Here is a 25,725-nt window from a genome sequence, read left to right on the forward strand (position 1 = left end):
GCAGGTCTTCCTGTTTATTTTGCATTTGTTTTCTAATTGTGGGCTGACACCGACCTGCACTAGACCTAGCAAGCTGGGGAATCACTAGTGTTGATTGCTTGGTAAGCGCTTGTGTGATTTGTTGTTTATTTCCATTAAAGAGTACCGGACCCCCTGACACATAGAAGTATGCAGCTTGTGTAAGGCTCTGTCCATATGTGTCTGGACTCTGGACACTCAACCAACCTGACTTGCAGGTATTGTTCACATTGGGTGTTTTTACAAATCCCAGGAAGTTTTGGGTGTTTCTGGGTGTATATTATTTCCGATCCCTATGTATGGTGCTATATATTATTCTTTACTGAAGTTTTCTTTATCTCTCTAAGGCTGGTTTCACATTTGCGTCTGTGTGCACAGCGTTTCGTTCACCTAGATCCGCATTCGTTATGTGTACCTATCTTTAACATGGTGTACACAGGGGCATGCGTTTGCATCAGTTCGCATCCGTCTGCGTACGCATGAGTCATTTTTCGGTGTGCGGTGAACGCAACATGTTGCATTTTTGGAAGCGGCAAAAATCTGTCAAATATGCGCAGTCCTGCGCATACGGATGAGGGCGTCAAAAAACGCATTACTGTCTATGGGAACGCATGCGTTCTTCAAAAAGTTAATAGAAATCCCATGAGACGCCCATTTTTGTCTGATGTCATATCGAACACATGTGCATAAACAACGCAAACGCATGCAAAAACGCATACGAATGCAGTGGTTTTTTAGCGTCATGCGTAAGATGATGCGGATAAAAAACGCTGCGTAAACATGCGTTTGCGGATGATACACTGCGGGCTCAAACGCTAATGTGAATCTAGGAATCCGCCATAACAAAACCCCCTAGCTTAATATTCTGTAGGTACTATTCGCTCCAAACTAGATCTTACCTATCAAGGCAATGACTCCAATAGACCTCTGAAAGGTTCATGTGGTATCTGACAACAAGATGTTAGCGACAGATCTTTTACGTCGTTGCGAGCTCAATGGATCAGACTTATTTTTGCAGCAAATCCCAGAGTTGCTCGATTGGATTCTGGGGAATAGAAATCAAGACCTTGAACTCTTTGTGACGTTCCTCAAACCATTCCTGAACTATATCTGCAGTGTGTTAGGGAGCATAGAAACCATATTGTGATGGGGCCATTTCCTTTAGAAAATACTGTTCAGGTATTCTTGCTGTGCAGTGATGTTTAGGTAGGTGGTAGCAGTAGCCACATTAATGACTGGACCCAAGGCTGACAGAACATTGCCCAGAGCATCACACCACCTCTGCAGGCTTGCCTTTTTTCCATAGTGTTTCCTGGTGCCATCTCTTCCCAAGTAAGTGATGCATCTCTACCTGACTGTCCACATGTAAAAGACCGTATTACTCATCTGACCAGGTCACTACCGGTTATCTGTGGCCCTGTTCTAAGACTCCTGCTAGTTGTGGCCACTTTCAGTGCTTGTCATGGACACTCTGACCAGTCTTTATATACGTAGCCTCATAAACAGCAATCTGTGATGCCCTGTAGTTTCTAGCACGTTCTGTTATAGCCCACAGTCACTTTTTCAGCAATTTGTACTCCAGTGTCTTGTTTGAAATCGGACCAGAAGTGCCATCCGTTACTCCCCAAGCTTATTGGTATTTTTATATTCCCATTACTATGTAGACTTGTTTAGCAGTTGTCCTTCCTTGGACCACTTTTTCTTAGGTACTTAACACTTCATATCGTGAACACCCCGCAAGACCTGTCATGTTGTAGATGCTCTGTCCCAGTTGTCTAAGCGCCACAATTTGGCCCTTGTCAGTATCGCTGAGATCTATAAACATGGCCATTTTCCAGCTTCTAACACATCTGCCTCGAGTCTTACAATGTATCTGCACCCTAACAATAGAAGCCCAGAGCAGGTGACAGGTCAAGGCAGACATGGATCAGCAATTTATTGTCTTAACTTATGAAATTATACACCTGCGCTTAGAAGGAGGTATTGGGATTATCTCCTAAATGCAGGTTCACAATTTCATATTTTATTTCAATTTTACTGACAAGTGGATTGGTCGGATTACCTACAGCTGGGTTAAGAGGCTAGTCAGGAGTGCCATTGTGGTCACTCATATTCAATTCATTTCTTAACTTGTTGCACAAATTTCTAATTATATAGAAATCGATTTAATTACGGTAAATCTCCTTTTTTGAGAAGGAACTTTGGTTAGCTGTGTGCCTGCTCTGTGGCGGTATGGCACATCAGTGCAGGACTTTATTCTGTAGCACTACCTGTTTATGGCTTCTTAATAATTGCTGTAGTATGGTAAATTTTACCGCAATTTAAAGAAAAAAGTCAGGATAAAAATAATGTAGTTTTGACACAATTACAGAAAACTTGCTAAAAACCCAGCAATTCTATGTGAAACCTTACCGTAAGGCTATGTGCCCACACTAGCGTTTTTAATCGCTCAGGAAACGGATCCCCTTTCCCAGAAAACATGCGTCTTTTTCCGCGCTTTTCTTGCGCGGTTTTTGCCAAAAAGCCACGCGTTTTTGACGCGTTTTTTGACACGCGTTTTCTGGGAACATTGGGGATGGCTAAAAACGCTCAGCAATGCGGGAACTAATGAGCATGCTGCGCTAAGCGATTCCTGAGCGGTTAAAAACGCATGCATTGGCACAAAAAGCCAAAAACGCATGCTAATTAATTTGAAGCATCTTTTAAGCGTTTCTGCAGCATCTGATCCTGCACAAACGCTTCGGAAACGCTTAAAAAAATGCAACGTGGGTACACAGCCTAAGGCTATGTTCACATTTTGCAGGTTTTATTTATTTTACAGTACCAGCAAAGTCTGAGATTTCAGAAATCTCATGCACACATCTTGTTTTATTTTTCCTGACGGTTTTGTCAAAGAGCTGTGTTTTTGAAAAATGCAGCATGTCACTTCTTTTAGGATATGTGCACATGATTAGTAAACGCTGTGGGTTGGGCGCTACGTACTTGTGCAGTGTCCAGCTCACAGCGGCCAGCTGTTACAGCATAGTTGATGGGATTTCAAGAAATACCATGCCCACTATGCATCCACAGACACCTGCAGGTCACGCGTGGACATGGACTTTCGGGGTGTCTCTCTAGACGGCAGCATGTCAATTTCTCTAGTGGAGCCGCCAGTCTCCGCACCAGAAATTTCACTAATAGAATGTTTTGGGTGCGGTGAATCTGCACGGTTCAGTGAACACCTGCAGAGTCACCTGCGTTCATTACACTACATGCTCTGCGTCCAAATTGCTGCCACTTCCAGATCGTATGCACCCGCCCTCAGCAGTTTTGCAGTGTTTTTCACCCATTGAAAGCAATGGGTAGTGCAAAAAACGGTTATCCGTTTTTGATGCATTTTTGGTAGGCCTTTTTTTGCAGGTGTGCAAGGATTATTTATTTATTACTATTGGCTTGCATTGGCATATAAAATTTTGGACACCCCTTGTCAAAATTACTGTTATTATGAACAGTTAGGCAAGTTAAAGATGAAATGATCTCTAAAAGGCATTACCTTTTGTATTTTAGGCAAAATTATGTATATATATTTTTATCTCTTACATTTTAAAAATTACAAAAAGGAAAATGGCCCAATGCAAAAGTTTGGACACCCTGTATTGTTAGTACCTAGTATCGCCCACTTTTGAAAGTATCACTGCTTTTTGTAGCCAGTCAAAAGTCTTTCAATTCTTGTTGGTGAGCTTTTCATCCATCCTTCCAGTTCTGTGAGATTCCTGGGTCATCTTGCATGCACTGCTAGTTTGAGGTGTAGCCACAGATTTTCCATGATGATTAGATCAGGGGACTATGAGGGCCATTGTAAAGCCTTCAGCTTGCGCCTTTTGAGTTAGTCTGTTGCGTATTTTGACGTATGATTAGGATCGTTATCCGTTTGTAGAAGCCATCCTCTTTTCAACTTCAGCTTTCTTAGGGCCCCTCACACATAGCGACTCACCAGCGATCCCGACAACGATATGAACTTGTCAGGAGCGATCATGACAGCAACACGTGGGTAACAAGAAACGCACGTCGCTTATTTTCCCACTGTGTACCTTAGTTACCAGCGCGCTGGTGCAGGGAGCTGGTAACCAAGGTACACATCGCGTAAGTAACTAAGTTTCTAAGCGCTGGTAACTAAGATATACATCGGGTTTCTAAGCGCCACGCGGTGCTTAGAAACCGATGTTTACCTTGGCTACCAGCTCCAGCTCGCTCACCACTGGTTTCCCGCCTGCCACACACAGCGATGCGTGCTGGCCAGCGGGAGACCAACGATCAAAAAAATGTAAGGCCATTCCAGGACGATCAGCGATACCCGGCAGGGGGCCGGTCGCTGATAAGTGTCACACACAGCGATCTCGCTGGTGAGATCGCTGTTGCGTCACAAAACTTGTGACTCAGCAGCGATCTTGCTAGCGAGATCGCTGTGTGTGACAGGGGCTTTACAGATATTGTTATGTTTATATCAAGAGTTTGCAAATTGAATTGAATCTATTCGTGTCTCTACCCTTGAAATGCTCCCTGTGCCATTGGCTGTAACACAACTCCAAAGTATGATTGATCCACCCACATACCTAATAGTTGGCGAGATGTTCTTTTCCTGAAATTCTGTGCCCTTTTTTTTCTCCACACATACCTTTGATAATTGTGGCCAAAGAGCTCTATTTTAACCTCTTCGGTCCACAGTAATTGTTTCCATACTGCTTCAGACTTGTGTAGATATTCTTTTGCATACTTCTGATGCTGAATTTTAGTGCTAGCTCAGTGCCTCGCGGTCAAGTGCTAAAGTTGAGCGGTGTTCATATCCAATGAGCTCATTTCACCTCGCTGACGTCACTGCGAGTGTGACAAAGTTCTCGCGCTGCTGTCAGAAAGTCATCGGAGATCTGAGCCAATGAACTCCTTTCAACTGAATGAAGTCAGAGCGAGTGCCAAAAATTGATGGTTTTTCTGACAGCACCGCAAGTGTGAGAACTTTCTGATTTGCCTCTCTCTGTAATTCTACCAGCAGCTCTCACTGAAATTTTGCTTGGAAGCAGGGCTGTGGAGTCGGTAAGCCAAACCTCCGACTCCTCAATTTCCCTTACACTGACTCCACGATTCCGACTCCCACATATATTGCTTATATTTAACTGAAAAATGTATTGTAGTAAAATGTGAACATCAGACATTAAATCATTTTTATGATACAATAATCAAGACATTTAGATATAGACATTTAGAACATAATATTTATTGGAATACAACTTTAGAACACAAAAAAACTAATAAATTGTAAATATGTAATACACTGTATAATATCGATTTTATATATATATATATATATATAGTGTGTGTGTATATATATATATATATATATATATATATATATATATATATATATATATATATATAGTTAGTGTGTGTGTGTGTGTATATATATATATATATATATATAGTGTGTGTATATGTGTATATATATATATATATATATAGTGTGTGTATATGTGTATATATATATATATATATATATATATATATATAACTATGTAATGAACTATGTAAGTGGCAAAAAACAATTTTCAACAAAAACATACTAAATAACATTTGTGCAGTCTATGAATTTGTTCTAAGAAATAGAATTGCCTCCATCAGATCGTCCTTCATAGATGACCTAAAATCTGACCTAATAATTTTAAAGCTAGAGAACAACCTCTCTACAGTAACTTGGGTTGGATGCAAAGCCGTAACCACATGGGCAACATCTCTAACAATTTCTGGGTATAAAGGAATTCCCTCGTGCACAGTCAGTTTTGATGAATGGTTGAATTTTTCTATTTCTTTGAGAGCAAGTGAAACATTTTGCTGAAATATGGTCAATCTGCTTGCTATAGGAGACGGAGTGAAATCTTTTCCCTTGCAGCAACGCTTTGCCTGCTCCATGTCATCCAAATACTTGTCAAAGTCAAACTCCTCATCTGATGAGGATGAAGATATGGCAGCAGTAGCACTGTCAGGACCCAAGTCCTCTTGCGCCTGGCAGTCCTCCTGTAGGCCACTCATCCTAACTGCTACCTCAGTCAGAGCTTCTTTTCCTTTAGTAAGCTGTTGATCATCAAGCAATATACAATGTCTTGGGTCCACATAAACAGCTGCCAGAAGAATTTTATTTTCCAATAGCTGTGTCTCTCTCCGTTTCATTGAAGCAGAAATGCCATCTGCGTTTAAACAGCAAAATAGCAAGTTCTTCCACTCCCTGATGAAAATGCCAGGAGTTAAATCCTCAGCTTGTAATTTTTTAGTCACAGTAAATTGGTGATTAAGCAATTCCTTCTATTCAGCCACCTGTGTCCATTGACCTTCATTTAGGGTTCCCTGAGGGTTCGCCATATCTATAAGAAACCGTTTTAGTTGATCAACAATTGCCCTTTCCCAGCACGTCTCTTCAAGATGGAATCAATTTTAGGGGTTCTGGCGGCAATAACCAATTTCCTCACTTTTCCAATCAGATTTCCAGCATGTCCCTCTCGCAGACTATCTCTTATTGCCAGCTGCAGCGTGTGCACAACACAGCGCATGTGATGAATAGGAAAGTGTTTTGAAGCAGCTTCAACAAGATCATCTATTTCTACAGTATAATTTTGCTGTTCTTCTGTAGCAATATCTGTTTGTTCCTCAGTTACATGAACAGCACTGTGGCCTTCCTTCTCAAACATACTGAATCCTAAATGTTCCTCTAGCTGTTGTTCATTACTCTCATTCATCAGTGTAATTGTACTTATGTTTGAAGCATTGTCCGTTACAATAGCAAGAACCTGTTCTTTTTTGAGTTCGTAATCTTGCAGAACTTTTTCCACTAAGGCCTGGAGAAACTGGCTGCTGTGATGAGCTCTAGTATCTTTTACTGCCAGCGTGTTGGTAACAATTTTTGTTGTCACAAACATATCGAATATTGATGGCAAAATAGTTCACTCTGTGACGTGTGCAGGCATCCATTTTAAGAAACATGAAGCGTCTTTTGAGAGTCTTTTTAAGATCTTCCTTTTGGTTAAGGGCTTCTTCAATCACTAATTTTCTAATACTTTCTCTTTCCAGGGTCATTTCTCCATTAAGAGCTGTAAAAGCTGGTCGTGCAAATAATGTTAATGGTACACCGTCCTTCACAACAATCTGTATGAGCTGTCTTTTAGACATATCTGCTGTCACTGTTACAGTGACTTTGTCACTTACAAAATATCTTGTTAATGATGTTTGAGACGCTCTTTCCTCGTCCTTTGCCTGGCAGGAAGTGTTATTCTGTGTGCTACCCAGCTTTCATTCTTTTTGGTACAGATAAGATATGGATAGACAGATATGGATATATAGAGCAGATTTCTAATCTGCTTTTGCTATTGAAAACATTATCTATGAGCTCAAAAACCTTTCAGGTGATGCGTTTTTTTAAAAATCTGATCAGCTTTTGCAGCTGAAAAACGTTTCCACAAAAAACGCAGCAAAAATGCTGTGTGTGAATGTAGCCTTAGATCAGGAATAGAACAGCCATTTATAGGACATTTCATAACTTTCCCAAATTCCTATGAAAAAATATTCAGCACTTTCTGCATTGAAATACTGTACCCAATTTATTATATATTTTCGGAGTCGGTCCATTTTATACCAACTCCGACTCCACCAAAATGAGCTCCGACTCCACGACTCCGACTCCACAGCCCTGCTTGGAAGACATTATTTTCACCTCCATTGTTCTTGTTAACTGCCATTTCTTAATTACTTCTCAAACTGAGGAAAGGGCAAATTGAAAACTCTTTGCTATCTTCTTATAGTCTTCTCCTGCTTTGTGAGCCTCTACCATTTTCATTTTCAGAGTGCTAGGCAGCTGCTTAGAAGAACCCATGGCTGCTGTTTTATGACACAAGGTTAGAGAAGGCTGGGTGTTCATAAAGCTGGGAAATTTGCATCACCCAGCCTTTCCTAATGATGATGGTGAACAAACCACAACCCTAAAGGTATGTGCACACGTTGTGGATTTGACTGCTGATTTTTCCGCACAGATTTTGCTAAATCCACAAGTAAAATGACCTGCGTTTTACCTGTGGATTTAGTGCAGATTTCCTGTGGATTTTCTGCAGATTTTGTGCTGATTTCGCCTGTGTTTTTACACCTGCGGATTCCTATAATGGAAGAGGTGTAAAAACGCTGCGGATTCCGCACAAAGAATTGACATGCCGCGGAAAATAAACCGCTGCAAATCTGTGCGGAATTTTCCGCAGCATGTGCACAGCGGATTTGGTTTTCCATAGGTTTACATGGTACTGTACACCGCATGGAAAACTGCTGCGGATCCACATACCCTAACAGGCTGATTAAGGTCTGAAACCTTGTTCAAAGTTATCTGAGCACACAAATCTCTTAGGCTGCCCATTTTCCTGCCTTGTAATTGTTAAAATGTAATTTTTTTCATAATTAAGTGTGTGTGTGTATATATATATATATATATATATATATATATATATATATATAGTACAGATCAAAAGTTTGGACACCTCATTCAAAGAATTTTCTTTTCATGACTATGAAAATTGTAGATTCACTCTGAAGACATCAAAACTATGAATTAGCACATATGGAATTATATAATTAACAAAAAAGTATGAAACGACTGAAAATATGTCTTATATTCTAGGTTCTTCAAAGTAGCCACCTTTTGCTTTGATTACTGCTTTGCACACTCTTGGCATTCTCTTGATGAGCTTCAAGAGGTAGTCACCGGAAATGGTCTTCCAACAGTCTTGAAGGAGTTCCCACAGATGCTTAGCACTTGTTGGCCCTTTTGCCTTCACTCTGCGGTCCAGATCACCCCAAACCATCTCGATTGGGTTCAGGTCTGGTGACTGTGGAGGCCAGGTCATCTGGCGTAGCACTCCCATCACTCTCCTTCTTGGTCAAATAGCCCTTACACAGCCTGGAGTGTGTGTTTGGGTTCATTGTCCTGTTGAAAAATAAATGATGGTCCAATTAAACGCAAACCGGATGGAATAGCATGCCGATGCAAGATGCTGTGGTAGCTATGCTGGTTCAGTATGCCTTCAATTTTGAATAAATCTCCAACAGTGTCACCAGCAAAGCACCCCCACACCATCACACCTCCTCCTCCATGCTTCACGGTGGGAACCAGACATGTAGAGTCGATCCGTTCACCTTTTCTGCGTCACACAAAGTCATGATGGTTGGAACCAAAGATCTCAAATTTGGACTCATCAGACCAAAGCACAGATTTCCACTGGTCTAATGTCCATTCCTTGTGTTCTTTAGCCCAAACAAGTCTCTTCTGCTTGTTGCCTGTCCTTAGCAGTGGTTTCCTAGCATCTATTTTACCATGAAGGCCTGCTGCACAAAGTCTCCTCTTAACAGTTGTTTTTAGAGATGTGTCTGCTGCTAGAACTCTGTGTGGCATTGATCTGGTCTCTATTCTGAGACCAGCTGCTGTTAACCTGCGATTTCTGAGGCTGGTGACTCGGATGAACTTATCCTCCGCAGCAAAAGGTGGCTACTTTGAAGAACCTAGAATATAAGACATTACCACATGTGATAATTCATAGTTTTGATGACTTCAGAGTGAACCTACAATTTTCATAGTCATGAAAATAAAGAAAACACTTTGAATGATGTGTGTCCAAACTTTTTGTCTGTACTGTGCGTGTGTGTATGTATGTATGTATGTGTGTGTATATATATATATATATATATATATATATATATATATATATATATATTGGAACAGCACCAAAGTGATATGCAAAGTTTTCCCAACCAATAATCCAGTGGTTTCTAACAACAGAATAAAAGAGTGAAACAGCACAATTAAAATGAGAAAAAGTGGACTTTATTGCCCAATGCCGTGGCGACGTTTCGGATGTTGTATCTCTCCTCAAGCCGTGCCTCCAAGGCAATGACCAAACCTCCAACCTTTCTCTCGAGAGAAGTTCACACAATCCTGAGCTGAAATGTCGCTATTTTGGGCAATTAAATAGCCACATTTTTCCACCCTGAACTGGTGTGCTGCCTTCGTTTTTTGTTATATATATAATTTATTTTTTGCCTAAAATATATAAAGGAAATGTATCATAGAATCGTAGAGTTGGAAGGGACCTCCTGGGCCATCTGGTCCAACCCCCTGCTCAAAGCAGGATTCGCTAAATCATCCCAGTCAGATGTCTGTCCAGCCTCTGTTTGAAGACTTCCATTGAAGGAGAACTCACCACTTCTCGTGGCAGCTTGTTCCACTCATGGATCACTCTAACTGTCAAAAAGTTTTTTTCTAATATCTAATCTGTGTCTCCCATTCAGTTTCATCCCATTGCTTCTAGTCTTTCCTTGTGCAAATGAGAATAAAGTTGATCCTTCTACAATGTGACGGCCCTTTAGATATTTGTAGACAGCAATTAAGTCTCCTCTCTGTCTTCTCTTTTGCAAACTAAACATTCCCAAATCCTGCAACCTTTCCTCATAAGACAGGGTTTGCAGACCGGTCACCATTCTGGTTGCTCTTTTCTGAACTTGCTCCAGTTTGTTGATGTCTTTTTTAAAATGTGGTGCCCAAAACTGGACACAATATTCCAGATGAGGTCTGACCAAAGAGGAGTAGAGGGAAATAATGACTTCACGTGATCTAGACTGTATGCTTCTGTTAATACATCCTAGAATTGCATTTGCCTTTTTTGCTGCTGCATCACACTGTTGACTCATTCAGTCTATGATCTATTAGTATACCCAAGTCTTTTTCACATGTACTGTTGCTTAGGCCTATTCCTCCCATTCTGTATATGCTTTTTTCATTTTTATTGCACAGATGTAGTACTTTGCATTTTTCCCTGTTAAAAACCATTCTGTTAGTTGCTGCCCACTTCTCCAGTTTATTTATATCTTTTTGAATCCTCTCTCTCTGTTCTCTAGTATTAGCTATCCCTCCTAGCTTTTGTGTCATCGGCAAATTTAATCAGTTTACCCTCAATTCCTTCATCTAAATCGTTGATAAAGATGTTGAACAATACAGGGCCCAGGACAGAGCCCTGTGGTACCCCACTTGAAACGTTCTTCCAACTGGATGTGCAGCCATTTACGACCACTCTTTGGGTCCGATCACTAAGCCAGTTATGAATCCACCTAACAGTTGCCTTGTCCATTCCATACTTAGTCATTTTTTCAATAAGGATTGTATGAGATACTTTGTCAAATGCTTTGCTGAAGTCAAGATATACTATATCTACAGCATTTCCTTGATCCACCCAATCAGTGATTCCGTCATAGAAGGAAATTAAGTTAGTCTGACATGACTTATTAGTTACAAACCCATGCTGACTCTGTTTAATCACTTCATTCTTATCCAGGTACTGACATACATGTTGTTGAATAATTTGTTCAAAGATCTTTCCTGGTATAGAAGTCAGACTCACCGGCCTATAGTTGCCTGGGTCCACCTTCTTTCCCTTTTTGAAGATAGGAACAACATTTGCTCTTCTCCAGTCTTCTGGGACTTCTCCTGTTCTCCAAGAATTTTCAAAGATTATGGAGAGGGGTTCAAAAATTTGTTCTGCTATCTCCTTCAGTACTCTGGGTTGTAATTCATCTGGACCTGGAGACTTGAATTCATTTAGGTTAGCTAAGTGTTTCCTCACTATCTTTCTGTTTATAGATATCCTGGATTCTTCTATTCCCTTAATAGGACAGTGAAGAACAGTTGATGTTACATTTCCTTTCTGAGAGAAAACATGCAAAATAGGAATTTAAAAGTTCAGCCTTCTCAACATCCTGTCTTACCATTTCATCATTTTTCATCCTATAAAACTCCTATAGCATCTTTGACTTTTCTTTTACTTTTGACATATCCCCAAAATCCTTTATTATTGCTTTTGACATCTCTCGCAAGCCTCAATTCATTGTCAGCTTTAGATAATCTGATTTGTGCCCTGCAGGTTCTGCAGACAGCATTATATTCTTCTTTAGATATGCCTCCCTCTTTCCATTTTATAAACATTTTTTTCTTCCTTTTTAGCATGTGCTTAAGTTCTGTGTTCATCCATCCTGGCTTCCTTAGGTCATCTTTAGGCCTTTTAGAGATCATTTCATTTTCAATTTGCTTAACTGTTCACAATAAGTGATTTTAACCAGGGGTGCCCAAACTTTTACATGCCACTGTATGAACACTCGTGTGTATTCCCTTACTGTAGATATAGACCGATTTAAGGAGTGTTGTAAATGCCTAGAGCTGGCATTAGGAATAGATAGATTTGACACATCTTGCTAGTAGATAGCCATTTATTCATGTTGTACATTACTGTGATAAATTTAGTGCACCATCTGACTGCCTTGTCTAAATTTCCGCTGTCTTACTGTCCGACAGCACTAGTAATGTCTTACCCTGATACCCAGACCAAAGATGGATGAAAATTTGATGCAGCATGCATGTATGGGAAAAGCTGGACCATCTGAATTTAGTTATGATGCATGTTATATCTGTTACTTTATCTTTTTAAATCTGCAGGTTTTCTGATAGGTACATCACTGATAATCCACAAAGATCATTAGAGGTAAGGTCTTAAGCTTTTTGGTCTATAGGGGCTATCAGTCATAAGTCTTAAATTTCTGGCGACACTTTCATAAAATTGTTAATTGTATAAAATTAAATAGGGGTAAAGTAAAAAAAAAAATGAGGTGTGAGTGAAATTATTTACAGTAGTAATAATAAATAAAATTGTGCTTAAAATGTTATCTTGCCAGTGTAGCATGATTATACAGTAAGGCTATGGGCCCACGTAGCGTTTTAAAACGCACAATGAAAACTGGACTCCTTCCCAGAAATCGCGCGTTTTTTTCCGCGCGATTTCGCCGCGATTTTCTCAAGCACTTTCCAAGCGATTTGAAGCATTGCTTGGAAAGTGATTGACAGGTTGGTCACACTCGTCAAACATAGTGTTTGATAAGTGTGACCAGCTTTTTACTATTGAGGCCGCCTATGCGGCATCAATAGTAAAAGGTAAAATGTTAAAAATGATAAAAAAAATAAAAAATCGGGGTATATTTACCTTCCGACGTCCCGCGCTGCCATCCCGGGCCTCAGCGTTCCCAGCGATGCCTTGTGAGACCTGTGATGACGTTGGTCTCGCGTTACTATAGCGATCTCGCGAGACCACGTCATCACAGGACCTTGCCGCAAGGCATTACTGGGAACGCTGAGGCCTGGGAATGCAGCGCGGGACGTCGGAAGGTAAAAATACCCCGATTTTTTAATTTTTTATTCTTTTTTTTTTACAGGGGTATGGTACCCAGGGCCTGGAGGACAGTCTCCTCTCCTCCACACCGTGGGTACCAACCGCACATGAGACGCTTAAGTTCCCGCATGGTGGGCATAGCCACATGCGGGAAGTAAGCGATTCTCATGCATTCCTATGGGTGCGGAATCGCGGCAATTCTTTGCGATTCCGCACAAAAGAATGATCATGCTGCGATTTTTTGATGCGATTCCGAAAAAAGCGCAGCATTAGCACAGCATGTGCGGAATGACATAGGAATGCATGGGGGCGTTCTGTACACGATTTTTAAACGTTTTCGTGCCGAAAATCGCGGCAAAAACGCTTAAAAATCGCATCGTGGGCACACAGCCTAAAAGTGCAAAAGTTTAAGGCAGGTAAGAAAAAAAAAAAAATGCTCCAAAGCAAAAATGGTTTAAAAAAAATAGAAGTGTTAATAGTTTATTGTACACAGAACTCAGAAGGGAGGTTGTTCCAGCCATCATGGAGTACTAACCACAGATCTTCTGTAGATGTTGACTTGTATAAATTCATATATATCTATCGACCCGCGTATAAGCCAACCCCCCCCCCCCATTTTGCCACAAAAAAACGGGAAAACTTATTGACTCATGTATAAGCCGAGGGCTAATGGTGGTCCAAGAAGATGCTCCATAGATACAAACCCCCCCATATGCTGCTGCACAAGGGTTAATACTGGCCCAAGAAGATGCTCCATAAATACCCCCCATATGCTGCTGCACAAGGATTAATGCTGCCCCATAAGATACTCCATAAATACCCCCCATATGCTTCTGCACAAGGGTTAATGCTGCCCCGTAAGATGCTCCATAAATACACCCATAATATGCTGCTGCCCCATAAGATGCTCCATAAATATCCCCCATAATATGCTGCTGCACAAGGGTTAATGCTGCCCCATAAGATGCTCCGTAAATACTGCAGCCGGCACAAGCGCTGCGGAAACGCTTAAAAAAATGCAACGTGGGCACACAGCCTAAGTCTTCTTTTTTTGTAAAGCATTCAGCCTAATACAGGGCGATTCACTTGCTACTTTACCAGAAAAATTACTGTAAGGCTGTGTGCCCACGTTGTGTTTTTTTTTTAAGCGTTTCCGCAGCGTTTGTGCCGGCTCAGACGCTGCAGAAACGCTTAAAAGATGCTTTAAATTAATTTGCATGCGTTTTTGGCTTTTTGTGCCAATGCATGCGTTTTTAACCGCTCAGGAATCGCTTAGCGGCTAAAAACGCAGCACGCTCATTAATTTCCGCATTGCTGAGCGTTTTTAGCCATCCCCAATGTTCCCAGAAAACGCGCGTCAAAAACGCGCGGCTTTTTTGCAAAAAGCGCGCAAGAAACGCGCGGAAAAGACGCGCGTTTTCTGGGAAGGGGATCAGTTTCCTGAGCGTTGAAAAACGCTAGCGTGGGCACATAGCCTTACTTTTAAAAGTGACTGTTTATATCACATTGAAATTTGTGCTGTACATACCTTGGTTCATGAGAAACGAATGTTTTAACCCCTTCACAAAAATGTAATTCTGGCGTTTTGACTTTTTTTCCTCGCTACGCCATTTACCGATCAGGTTAATCCTTTATTCTTGTTTTTTTTTTTTGATAAATCGGGCGATTCTGAACTAAACTGAATATGTGTATGTTTGATTATTTTTTTATCTGTTTTATTTTGAATGGGTCGAAAGGGGGGGTGATTTAAGCTTTTATATAGAAATTTTTATATGCCAACACACCGGTGACCCGCGGTCATGTGATGGGTCACTCGTGGGCGGATTTCCGTCCCAATGGCCGGAAGCACGCTTTAAATGCTGCTGTCAAAGTTTGACAGTGGCATTTAGCGGGTTAATAGCCCCGGGTGGATCGCAATTCCACCCGCGGCTATTGCGGCCACATGTCAGCTGTTCAAAACAGCTGCCATGTGTTGGGAAAGATGTAGGCTCAGCGCCGGAGCCCACATCAAAGGAGGGGAAGCGACATGCGCAGCACTAGTACGGCTCATGTTGCAAAGGGGTTAATAATACAGTGCTCAGCATAAATTAGTACATCTGTTTGAAAAGTAATCAGTATCTCACTGAAAACATTTTTACTTTGCAGCATTTAACTTTTGCACAGTACTGTGTGTGTGTATGTATACACATGCAGTGCTCAGCATAAATGAGTACACTCCCTTTGAAAAGTAAGACTTTAACCCCTTCATGACATGTGCCGAACATTTACGTCATGTCCCTGATTTTGATGTGGGCTTGCACACAAGGCCGCATCTTTCCTGGCAGATGATGGCTACATGTGCATTTAGCAGCTTTACGCACGGGTGTTAACCTCTTAAATGCCGCTCTCAGTTTTTGACTGCAGCATTTAACACATGCCGGCAGGGAGTGTGTCATTCCACACCCTTCGGCGATCCTGTGATGTGATTATGGATGCCGATGGGTTGCCATGACAGCTGGAGGTCTACTGAAAATCTCCATATTTGTCATGATAACACTGCAAAAAGTCAACCTATAGCTAACATTTAAAGGAGATCGTGATTTTCACTATACAAAGCAGTGCCGACGCACTGCTAGGTGTAGCACAAGCGATGAGACAATCTCAGAGGGAAGTCCCCCTAACGGGACTATTAAATGCAGTAAAAAAAACAAGTTTTTAAAAATGTGGAAAAATTAAAAAACAAGTTCATATCACCTGCCTTTTTACCCCATTAAAAGTAAAAAATACACATATTTGGTATCGCTGCGTTTGTAAAAGCCTGATCTTTCAAAGTATACAGTAAATGTATCAGATTGGTATATGGAGTAATGAGAAAAATACTCAAGACTGCCAGAATTACTGCAATGTTCCGGCAACCAAAAAAAGTAAGATACATTAAGAGGCAATCAAAACAGTAAAAATGTCATCTCAGGGTGCAAACAAATAAGCTCTCAAACAGCACTATATCTAAGGGCGCATACCCATCACCGTGAAAAGAAGCAAAACAATCCAATTTCAGTCTAGAAAAGTGGGACGAGTGTCATGCGATTTTTCATTTGAGTACAATCCTATTCTTTAACACCTAGCATCTGATTTACAAGCGTATGGGATCCGATTGCAATGCGATTTTAACATGAGCATTTACATAGGGCAATTTTCTATGTAATTTACACATAGTTTTCCAGGGAAATATTGTTCAAGATATATATTAGAGAGATTAGATGGATACAAAAAAAATAAAAATATATAGTATCATATATAATATCAGTGCTCTTTGTGTGTAGTTTACTGTAAATTTTTTTTTTTATAGTGAAATAAATTTTTTTTTTTTTTTTTTAGAAAAAAAAATGGCATTGGATGCCCCTAAACTTTCATAACCACCAGCGGGAAAGTGGACAGCTGGGGGCTCCATGGGTATTAACACCTTCCCAGGCTATAATATCAGCTCACAGCTGTATACTTAGCCTTTACCGATTTAAAATGGGGGGGACCGCCCCCCCCAAAAATGACGTAGGGTCCCCCTTTAACTAATAACCAGCAAAGGCTAGACAGACAGCTGCTGGCTGATATTAATAGCCTAGGAAGGGGCCATGGATATTGACTCCCTCCCAGACTAAAAACATCAGCTTTCAGCTGCCCCAGAAATGGCGCATTCTGAAGATGTGCCAAATCTGGCACTTAGCTTTGCTCTTTCCACTTTCCCTAGTTCAGTGGCAAATGGGGTGATAGTTGGGTGGGGGGGGGTTGATGTGTCCTGGAGAATCATATTGTCAGGTTAGTTTTAACATTTAGTGAAGATGGTGAAAAAACCCCCCCCAAAAAACTGGGAGTGCACTTTTTTTTTTGCAATTTCACCGCACTTGGAATTCTTTTTTCCCGATTTTGAGTACATTATATGGTAAAACCAATGGTGTCATTTAAAAGTACAACTCGTCCCTCGAAGAACAAGCCCTCACGTGGCCATTTTGAAAATAAAAAAAAATTATGGCTCTGGGAAGATGGGGAGCAAAATTGAAAATGCAAAGCCAAAAATACCTATATTTCGGGCTATAAGACACACCTAGGTTTTAGAGGAGGAAAATAGGAAAAAAAATAAAAACTGAAGCAAGAAAGGTGGTCAAGTCTGTACTTAATATCCCCTATCTGGGTAAATATGGTCCCCTCATCCCCATCCTGATACACATGGCCCTTCATCCCTATCCTGGTATGCATGGCCCCCTTCATCCCTATCCTGGTATGCATGGCCCCCTTCATCCCTATCCTGGTATGCATGGCGCCCTTCATCCCTATCCTGGTATGCCTGGCTCTCTCTTCCCTATCCTGGTATGCATGGCTCCCTCTTCCCTATCCTGGTATGCATGGCTCCCTCATCGCTATCCTGGCAGGAATGATCGCCCTCATCCCTACCCTGGTGTGCAGGGCCCCATCTTTAACCTAGTATGATTGACCCCCATCCCAGTTCTGGTATGCATGGCCCCATCCTTAATCCTGGTATGATTGGCTCCCATCCCAGTCCTGGTATGATTGGCCCCCATCCCAGTCCTGGTATGCATGGCCCCGTCCTTATCCTGGTCTGACTGGCCCTATCCTTATCTTGGTATGTATGGTACCATCCTTATCCTGGTACGATTTGGCCCCATCCCGGTCCTGGTATGCATGGTCCCATCCTTATCGTGGTATGATTGACCCCATCCTGGTCCTGGTATGCATGGTCCCATCCTTATCCTGGCATGATTGACCCCATCCTGGTATGCATGGTCCCATCCTTATCCTGATATGATTGGCCCCATCCTGGTCCTGGTATGCCTGGTTCTATCCTTATCCTGGTATGATTGACCCCAACCTTATCCTTGTACGATTGGTCCCATCCTTGTCCAGGTATGCATGGCCCCATCCTTATCAAGGTTTTTGATCATTATTATTCCCAAAAATCAGAATAGAAAGCAATCGAAAAATGTCTTGTGTCCGAAAATGGTACAAAAAAACCCAGTCAACTCATCCTGCAAAAAGCAAGCCCTAACATGACTCTGTCAGAAGAAATATGGAAAAATTATAACTCTCAAATATGTGTCACGTGTACCTGGATACACCGCCTCCAGCAGGGCGAATTTACAGAATAAAGGGGAACACCGGGGAAACAGTTAAAGTGGTGGGCCCTGCAGTAGGGAACGGGGACGTGGAGATCTCCTGCACTGCCCTGAGGCAGTGTCCCTAAACTCCTACCCATCCCTATACAGGTTCCTCACCTGTCGCCGAGCTGGATACCTCAATCCCTAGCTCGCCCTGCACCTTTCCCTTACTAGTGCATTGGACGGTGCAGAAACTAATCCCACCACTGCACTAATACACACACACAAGGAAAAATATAACAAACAGGGAAAACACCACTTAGCTTTGCTCTGTTGCTATTGCTCCCAGCAACAGAGTACGACACCCGAATTCAGCTTCCACCTGAAGCTACTACACCAGAGCTTTGACTGAGCTGCAAGGAACTCCTCTCTATAGCTCCTTCCTTCACCAAACTTGGTTGGAAATGACCAATATCACCAACAGTGTATGAGACCACCTGCGTCTCCTTTATAGGAAGGAGCCAGGTTCATCACCTGCTTGGTAATTACGTGTAATAACGCTAGCAGCCAGCGGGGGCAAAACTAGAACTAAAGAAACCACAGTGTAATGGCCCTAACGGCCACCGGGGGCAAAACTAACTTTAAGCCAACAGCTTAAAGGAAAAAAAAGGTTATTTGTGCAAAATCTGTCACAATCCAATCTGGATCAAGAATCAAATTTTATTATAGTGAACACAACAAGCAAACACTTAGTTTAAAAACAATTAAAATGTCTGAACTAACAGACACACATAGACAAACAAAAACAATGGGTCATGTTAATAGACAGTTAAATACTGTGGGCCCCAGAATTAACCATTTAATCAAATAACAAATATCTACTGGATTTCAATATCTGGGATCTAACACCACAGGTTAACAATCCCAATCTTATTCATTGTCATAATATCATGGTGTTAATATAAATATACCAAAATATCTACATATCAAGTCCTATAGGGAAACACTGTGATTGCATAAGGGATACACAGGCAAAATAAACGCCATGTGTATGCATCAAATTCTCAACATGTTACCACTAAATCAAATACAAGAAAATAGGGACAACATAGCCCCTTTCCCTAACATGATATCACCTGGTTTCTGAGGACAAGCAGACCAGTGGTTGAATTGTATGGGACCCCCAAACCCACACGTATCGACACCATGAAGTGTCTTTCTCAAGGTCAGTGTAGTGCTCTGTTAGAGTCCTTAGTATAAATACACAGCAAATTGATAGTAACTCTTACCAGCTGAGCGTCTTTTTGATGCGGAAGAAACAAATCAGTCATGGGCTTAGTGAGACAGTGTTCTAACTATGCCATTGTGCAGGTGCCTGAGTATACCGGTGGAAGTTTCAACATGAATGATGAATCAAATATCGCACACAAGTTGTTCTGTGTGTGAACACACCTCTATTGTTTAACATCAGTTCCCTTGTTGCCCAGTCGCCTGGATTTAATGGTCACAAATCCAGTCACAGTTTCTCAAGAGACCCAGCACACCTTCATCCTTCAATGCACAGGCACCTGGTCTTAATATCTTAAAATAGCCGCACTAGAAATGGCGAACTAATGCAAAAACGCATATATAGAGAGTTCCATGTCTCTGACGCAAATAGCAGTGCAACATATCATCATAACCCATATAAGCTTTTTATAAGACTAATCTTATCAACTTTAAAGTGATGAATCACATATCGCACATAAGTTGTTCTGTGTGTGAACACACCTCTATTGTTTTAAAGAAATCATTAATTCTTTCATTACACAGGTGCCTAAACTTAATACATCACAAAGGTCTCGCTGGAGACAACGCATTGATACTATGGCGCATATCTAGAAAGTCAATGACATTATTTAACCTAATAAGAATAAGAGGAAAAAAAATTTTTTGGACAAGATAATAGAGGTGTGTTCACACACATAACATCTTTTGTGCCATAATACCTTTGTATGTCAAGGTGGCTTATATGTGCTATTTTGACATGTAGTACTGTGATTGGATTTGTGACCATTAAACCCAGGCAACTGGGCTATGAGGGAACTGATGTTAAATAATAGAGGTGTGTTCACACACAGAACAACTTATGTGCGATATGTGATTCATCACTTTAAAGTTGATAAGATTAGTCTTATAAAAAGCTTATATGGGTTATGATGATATGTTGCACTGCTATTTGCGTCAGAGACATGGAACTCTCTATATATGCGTTTTTGCATTAGTTCGCCATTTCTAGTGCGGCTATTTTAAGATATTAAGACCAGGTGCCTGTGCATTGAAGGATGAAGGTGTGCTGGGTCTCTTGAGAGACTGTGACTGGATTTGTGACCATTAAATCCAGGCGACTGGGCAACGAGGGAACTGATGTTAAACAATAGAGGTGTGTTCACACACAGAACAACTTGTGTGCGATATTTGATTCATCATTCATGTTGAAACTTCCACCGGTATACTCAGGCACCTGCACAATGGCATAGTTAGAACACTGTCTCACTAAGCCCATGACTGATTTGTTTCTTCCGCATCAAAAAGACGCTCAGCTGGTAAGAGTTACTATCAATTTGCTGTGTATTTATACTAAGGACTCTAACAGAGCACTACACTGACCTTGAGAAAGACACTTCATGGTGTCGATACGCGTGGGTTTGGGAGTCCCATACAATTTAACCATTGGTCTGCTTGTCCTCAGAAACCAGGTGATATCATGTTAGGGAAAGGGGCTATGTTGTCCCTATTTTCTTGTATTTGATTTAGTGGTAACATGTTGAGAATTTGATGCATACATATGACGTTTATTTTGCCTGTGTATCCCTTATGCAATCACAGTGTTTCCCTATAGGACTTGATATGTAGATATTCTGGTATATTTGTATTAACACCATGATATTATGACAATGAATAAGATTGGGATTGTTAACCTGTGGTGTTAGATCCCATTTATTGAAATTCAGTAGATATTTGTTATTTGATTAAATGGTTAATTCTGGGGCCCACAGTATTTAACTGTCTATTAACATGACCCATTGTTTTTGTTTATCTATGTGTGTCTGTGACTTCAGACATTTTAATTGTTTTTAAACTAAGTGTTTGCTTGTTGTGTTCACTATAATAAAATTTGATTCTTGATTATATTAGTGTGGTGTGATCCCTATTTATGTGCATATACTTTTCTCTTTATTTGTCACTGTGTTAATTTATTTATATGCACTAGGAGATCCCACCTGAGTATATATTGTGGATGGTGCCCGTTTATCCCTTTTAGTCAAATCCAACCTGGATCGTGACAGTACTCTCCCTCAATGAGGGGCCTCTGGACCCTCAAGACCGCTCCTCACCAAAAAACCACCTACAGTGGGGACCCCCAGATCCAGAGTTCACTCCAGCAACTACCTGAGCTTCAGGTTTACGACAAACGAGCACCGCTGGTATTGGCAATGTACGCGTATGTTCCGGAGGCACCACCCATCTCCAAAGCGCCGACCTGGGGAACGAGTTGTGTATGGCAAGTTTGGGGATAACTCCAGCTGGTAAATTTCCGGGCCGAGGATGGCTGACACCAGATACGGCCCAATCACCTGAGAATTCCAGACCCCCGCAACGCACTTCCTCTGGATGTTTTGGTGGCCACCCGTACATGCTCGTTCACACACAGGTCCGGACCTGAACGTTTATTGCCACACATTCGTTTGTCACAAGACGGTGAACTTTCTGGAACTGACTGACAACAGAGGCGTCCCCCTGTGTCACCACACTCGCACCCCTGCAATTCACCAAGGGAAACACTACTCTCCAACCCCTCCTTAAACGAGGCCTGCGCCTCTTAGGGTTGGCTAATGATGAGGGTTGAGATTTGCCCCTACTCTCCAGCAGCACCTCTGCTGCCCCCACTGGAGAGGAAGGGGACAGTTGTAGAGAGACGGCAGAGACAGTAGCCGCTAGGCAGCAGCCCTCACATGACTGCTCCCAGCTGACTACTTCCCTAGTCCGCCAATCTAAGACCGGGTTGTGTTTTTTCGACCAAGGGGGGCCGAAAACGATAGGTACTGGCTCTCCCACCAAGACGTAGCATGACAGGGACTCATAATGATGTCCGCTACGCAGCTGAATGTCTTCTACGATTTGGTTCAGCCCCCCCTGGTTCAGTGGTACAGAGTTAATGGCCGGGACGCTTATGGGTTTGTCTGGACAAACCGAGCATCCACCAGACTGACTTCTGCTCCACTGTCCACAAGCATCGGTATGCTCTCAGGTACCTCGCCAATCACCACTTCTGCTGACATAGTACCTTCTGAGGGCGAGAAGGAAATATAGTGTGTGGGAATAAAAAAAAAAATGTCCACAGGACCAGGGAAGAAATATCAAAAGTGCAATCATATAATCCCTTTAAAAATATGAAACTTTAATAAATTGAGGTAACCCCCCCCCCCCAGTGCAATAGCACAATTAAACTCTATACAATAATAACCTACGATAGCCCTACACTAGCTTGCTATCCCTTCCTGACAGTGGAGGTTGGCACCCTAAAAGATACGACTTGGCGCCCCCACTCCGCGGTGGCTGTCCCAGACTCGTCCTAAGTGACCCTTATAAACTACAGGTGGGAATACAATAAGCAAATAAAAGAGATGAAAGATGGTGCTTAATATAATACACAGGCTATTAATGCACAATATATAAAAGTCAGGCTATTACATGTATATATAGAGAAACCTCTTGTATAACCAATAGATAGTAGCAAGTCTTGTCTTTTTGGGTATTAATAGACTACAGAAAGCATAGATTCCATATACATTATCAAATAAAGCCAAAAAAAACTCTGCAGTAAAATCAGACAAGAGGTAAAAAAATAGCGTGGTTCAATAAAGGAACATCAGAATTATATCCATATTGGTTCCCATAGAAGGCAATGGATGATACCTATTGCCAAACAAAAAAAAAAATTATAGAAACAGCTGGGGGTTAACCCAAACTTAGGTTCCAGCCTCGACGCGTTTCCCCGTCCACACGGTTCATCAGGAGGCACAATAAGGAACCAGCCAATTCATGGATGTGAGGTGTCCAAATAGAGAGGCAAACCTGAGGAGGAAATATGCACTCCCAGGTCGTCTTCCTCCACACGACCAGGGGGACACGGCTTCTCTTCTCTGACCTTACAGAAGTTTCGGCTTGAGCACCACGGACTAAATCATTAGTCTGCTCACCTCTGGGAACACCAGGCAGCACCATGGGGACACCAACTCCTCCCACCTGCCTGGGTACGTCCGCGCGTATGAGCAAGTCCTGAGCAGGAACACCAGGGGGCATATTTGCCAAAGTCGCAAATTGATTTTCTGGTTGAGCCAGAGGGGAGGCCCCAGACCCTGATAATTGTTGCTGGAACAGCTTTAACACGCCATGCAGCTCCTCACTCACCTCAGTGAGGTCCAGCACCAACTGCTCACAGGTCTGAACTTGGCCCATGGATTATCAGCAAAAAATGTAGGGTTGGTGATAATGTCAGGTGTACCTGGATACACCGCCTCCAGCAGGGCAAATTTATAGAGTAATTGGGAACACCCGGGAAACAGTTACAATGGTGGGCCCTGCAATAGGGAATGGGGACGTGGAGACCTCCTGCACTGCCCTGAGGCAGTGTCCCTAAACTCCTACCCATCCCTATACAGGTTCCTCACCTGTCGCCGAGCTGGATACCTCAATCCCTAGCTCGCCCTGCACCTATCCCTTACTAGTGCATTGGACGGTGCAGAAACTAATCCCACCACTGCACTAATACACACACACACACACACACACACACACACACACACACACACACACACACACACACACACACACACACACACGGAAAAATATAACAAACAGGGAAAACACCACTTAGCTTTGCTCTGTTGCTATTTCTCTCAGCAGCAGAGTACGACACCCGAATTCAGCTTCCACCTGAAGCTACTAAACCAGAGCTCTGACTGAGCTGCAAGTAACTCCTCTCTATAGCGCCTTCCTTCTTCCTTCACCAAACTTGGTTGGAAATGACCAATATCACTAACAGTGAATGAGACCACTTGCTTCTCCTTTATAGGAAGGAGCCAGGTTTATCACCTGCTTGGTAATTACGTGTAATAACGCTAGCAGCCACCGGGGGCAAAACTAGAACTAAAGAAACCACAGTGTAATGACCTTAACGGCCACCGGGGGCAAAACTAACTTTAAGCCAACAGCTTAAAGGAAAAAAAAAAGGTTAGTTGTGCAAAATCTGTCACAATCCATCCTGGATCGTGACAATATGATTAGTGATGAGCGAACGTGCTCTGATAACGTCTTATCCAGGCATACTCGCGTGTTATCCGAGTATCTTGGGTGTGCTCTTATATCATGTTCTTTTCCCTGTGGCTGCATGATTTGCGGCTGTCAGACAGCCTGAACATATGCAGGGATTTACTATTAAGGAATCCACACATGTTCAAGCTGTCTAACTACTGCAAATCATGCAGCCACAGGGACTCATTCAAAATATACGAGCACCCCTAGATACTCGCATAACACCCAAGCATGCTCCGATAAGACATTATCCGATCACTTTCGCTCATCACTAGTTGTGATGCAAAAACTAGTTTCTGAAAAAAAACAAAAAAAAGTGTCTCTTAATGTGACAGCAGTCAAACAGATAAACCTGATTATAAATCTGGTATCTCTGTAATCGCACTGACCCGAAGAATAAAGTCGTTTTATCACTTGTACCGCACCAGAAATGTAGTAAAAAAAAAAAAAAAAAAAAAAAAAAGTAATAAATAAAGCCAATTCTTGGCTCTATGATGAGCGCTTACACCAGGCTTACCATGTAAATCTCTGAAATACGTGATTCAGATGGAACCCCCAGCAGAAGATTCCCTATATTGAGGCGGTGTGAGACTTTTTTGTGCAAAAAAGTGCTTTTGGCCACAGTTTTGTACACTTTTGTGATCAAAATCATTATAGAAGAATATTTAGAATTGAGAGTCCTCAATTACCTTTTAATGGCTAACTGAAAAGATGGTAACAAATTGCAAGCTTTCGAGACTACGCAGGTCTCTTCATCAGGCTAAACTAACACACAATCTGAAGAATCACATATTTATACACAAGACAGCACAGATACAAAATCTGAAGAATCACATATTTATATAAACACAAGACTCTCAATTCTAAATATTCTTCATGTCATTTGGAGATTTACAGTAAATGGAAACCCCGATGTACAGTAAAAATGTTCAGCGTAGAGTGCAGGATAAATGTAATCCAAAATGTTATGTAATAAAATGTTCCCAATAAAAGCTTTA

General features: G+C 41.7%; 1 protein-coding gene across 6 annotated transcripts in view; it reads left to right on the forward strand.

The window, feature by feature from the left end:
- The window catches only part of SUGT1 (SGT1 homolog, MIS12 kinetochore complex assembly cochaperone), a 188,808-nt gene that overhangs the window by 3,461 nt on the left and 159,622 nt on the right, over positions 1-25,725 (forward strand). For 3 of the 6 annotated variants that reach the window (XM_073580338.1, XM_073580343.1, XM_073580340.1), the window contains exons 3-4: positions 141-236; positions 12,557-12,602. In XM_073580338.1, coding sequence (XP_073436439.1) covers positions 196-236; positions 12,557-12,602 — 87 coding nt within the window. In that variant the 5' untranslated portion in view covers positions 141-195. The remainder of the gene's footprint in view (positions 1-140; positions 237-12,556; positions 12,603-25,725) is intronic. The other 3 variants (XM_073580339.1, XM_073580341.1, XM_073580342.1) reach the window with 1 other exon arrangement.

This window comes from Dendrobates tinctorius, unplaced genomic scaffold (assembly GCF_039654945.1).
Source record: "Dendrobates tinctorius isolate UK_male_01 unplaced genomic scaffold, ASM3965494v1 ptg000064l, whole genome shotgun sequence".
Taxonomy (NCBI): Eukaryota; Metazoa; Chordata; class Amphibia; order Anura; family Dendrobatidae; genus Dendrobates; species Dendrobates tinctorius.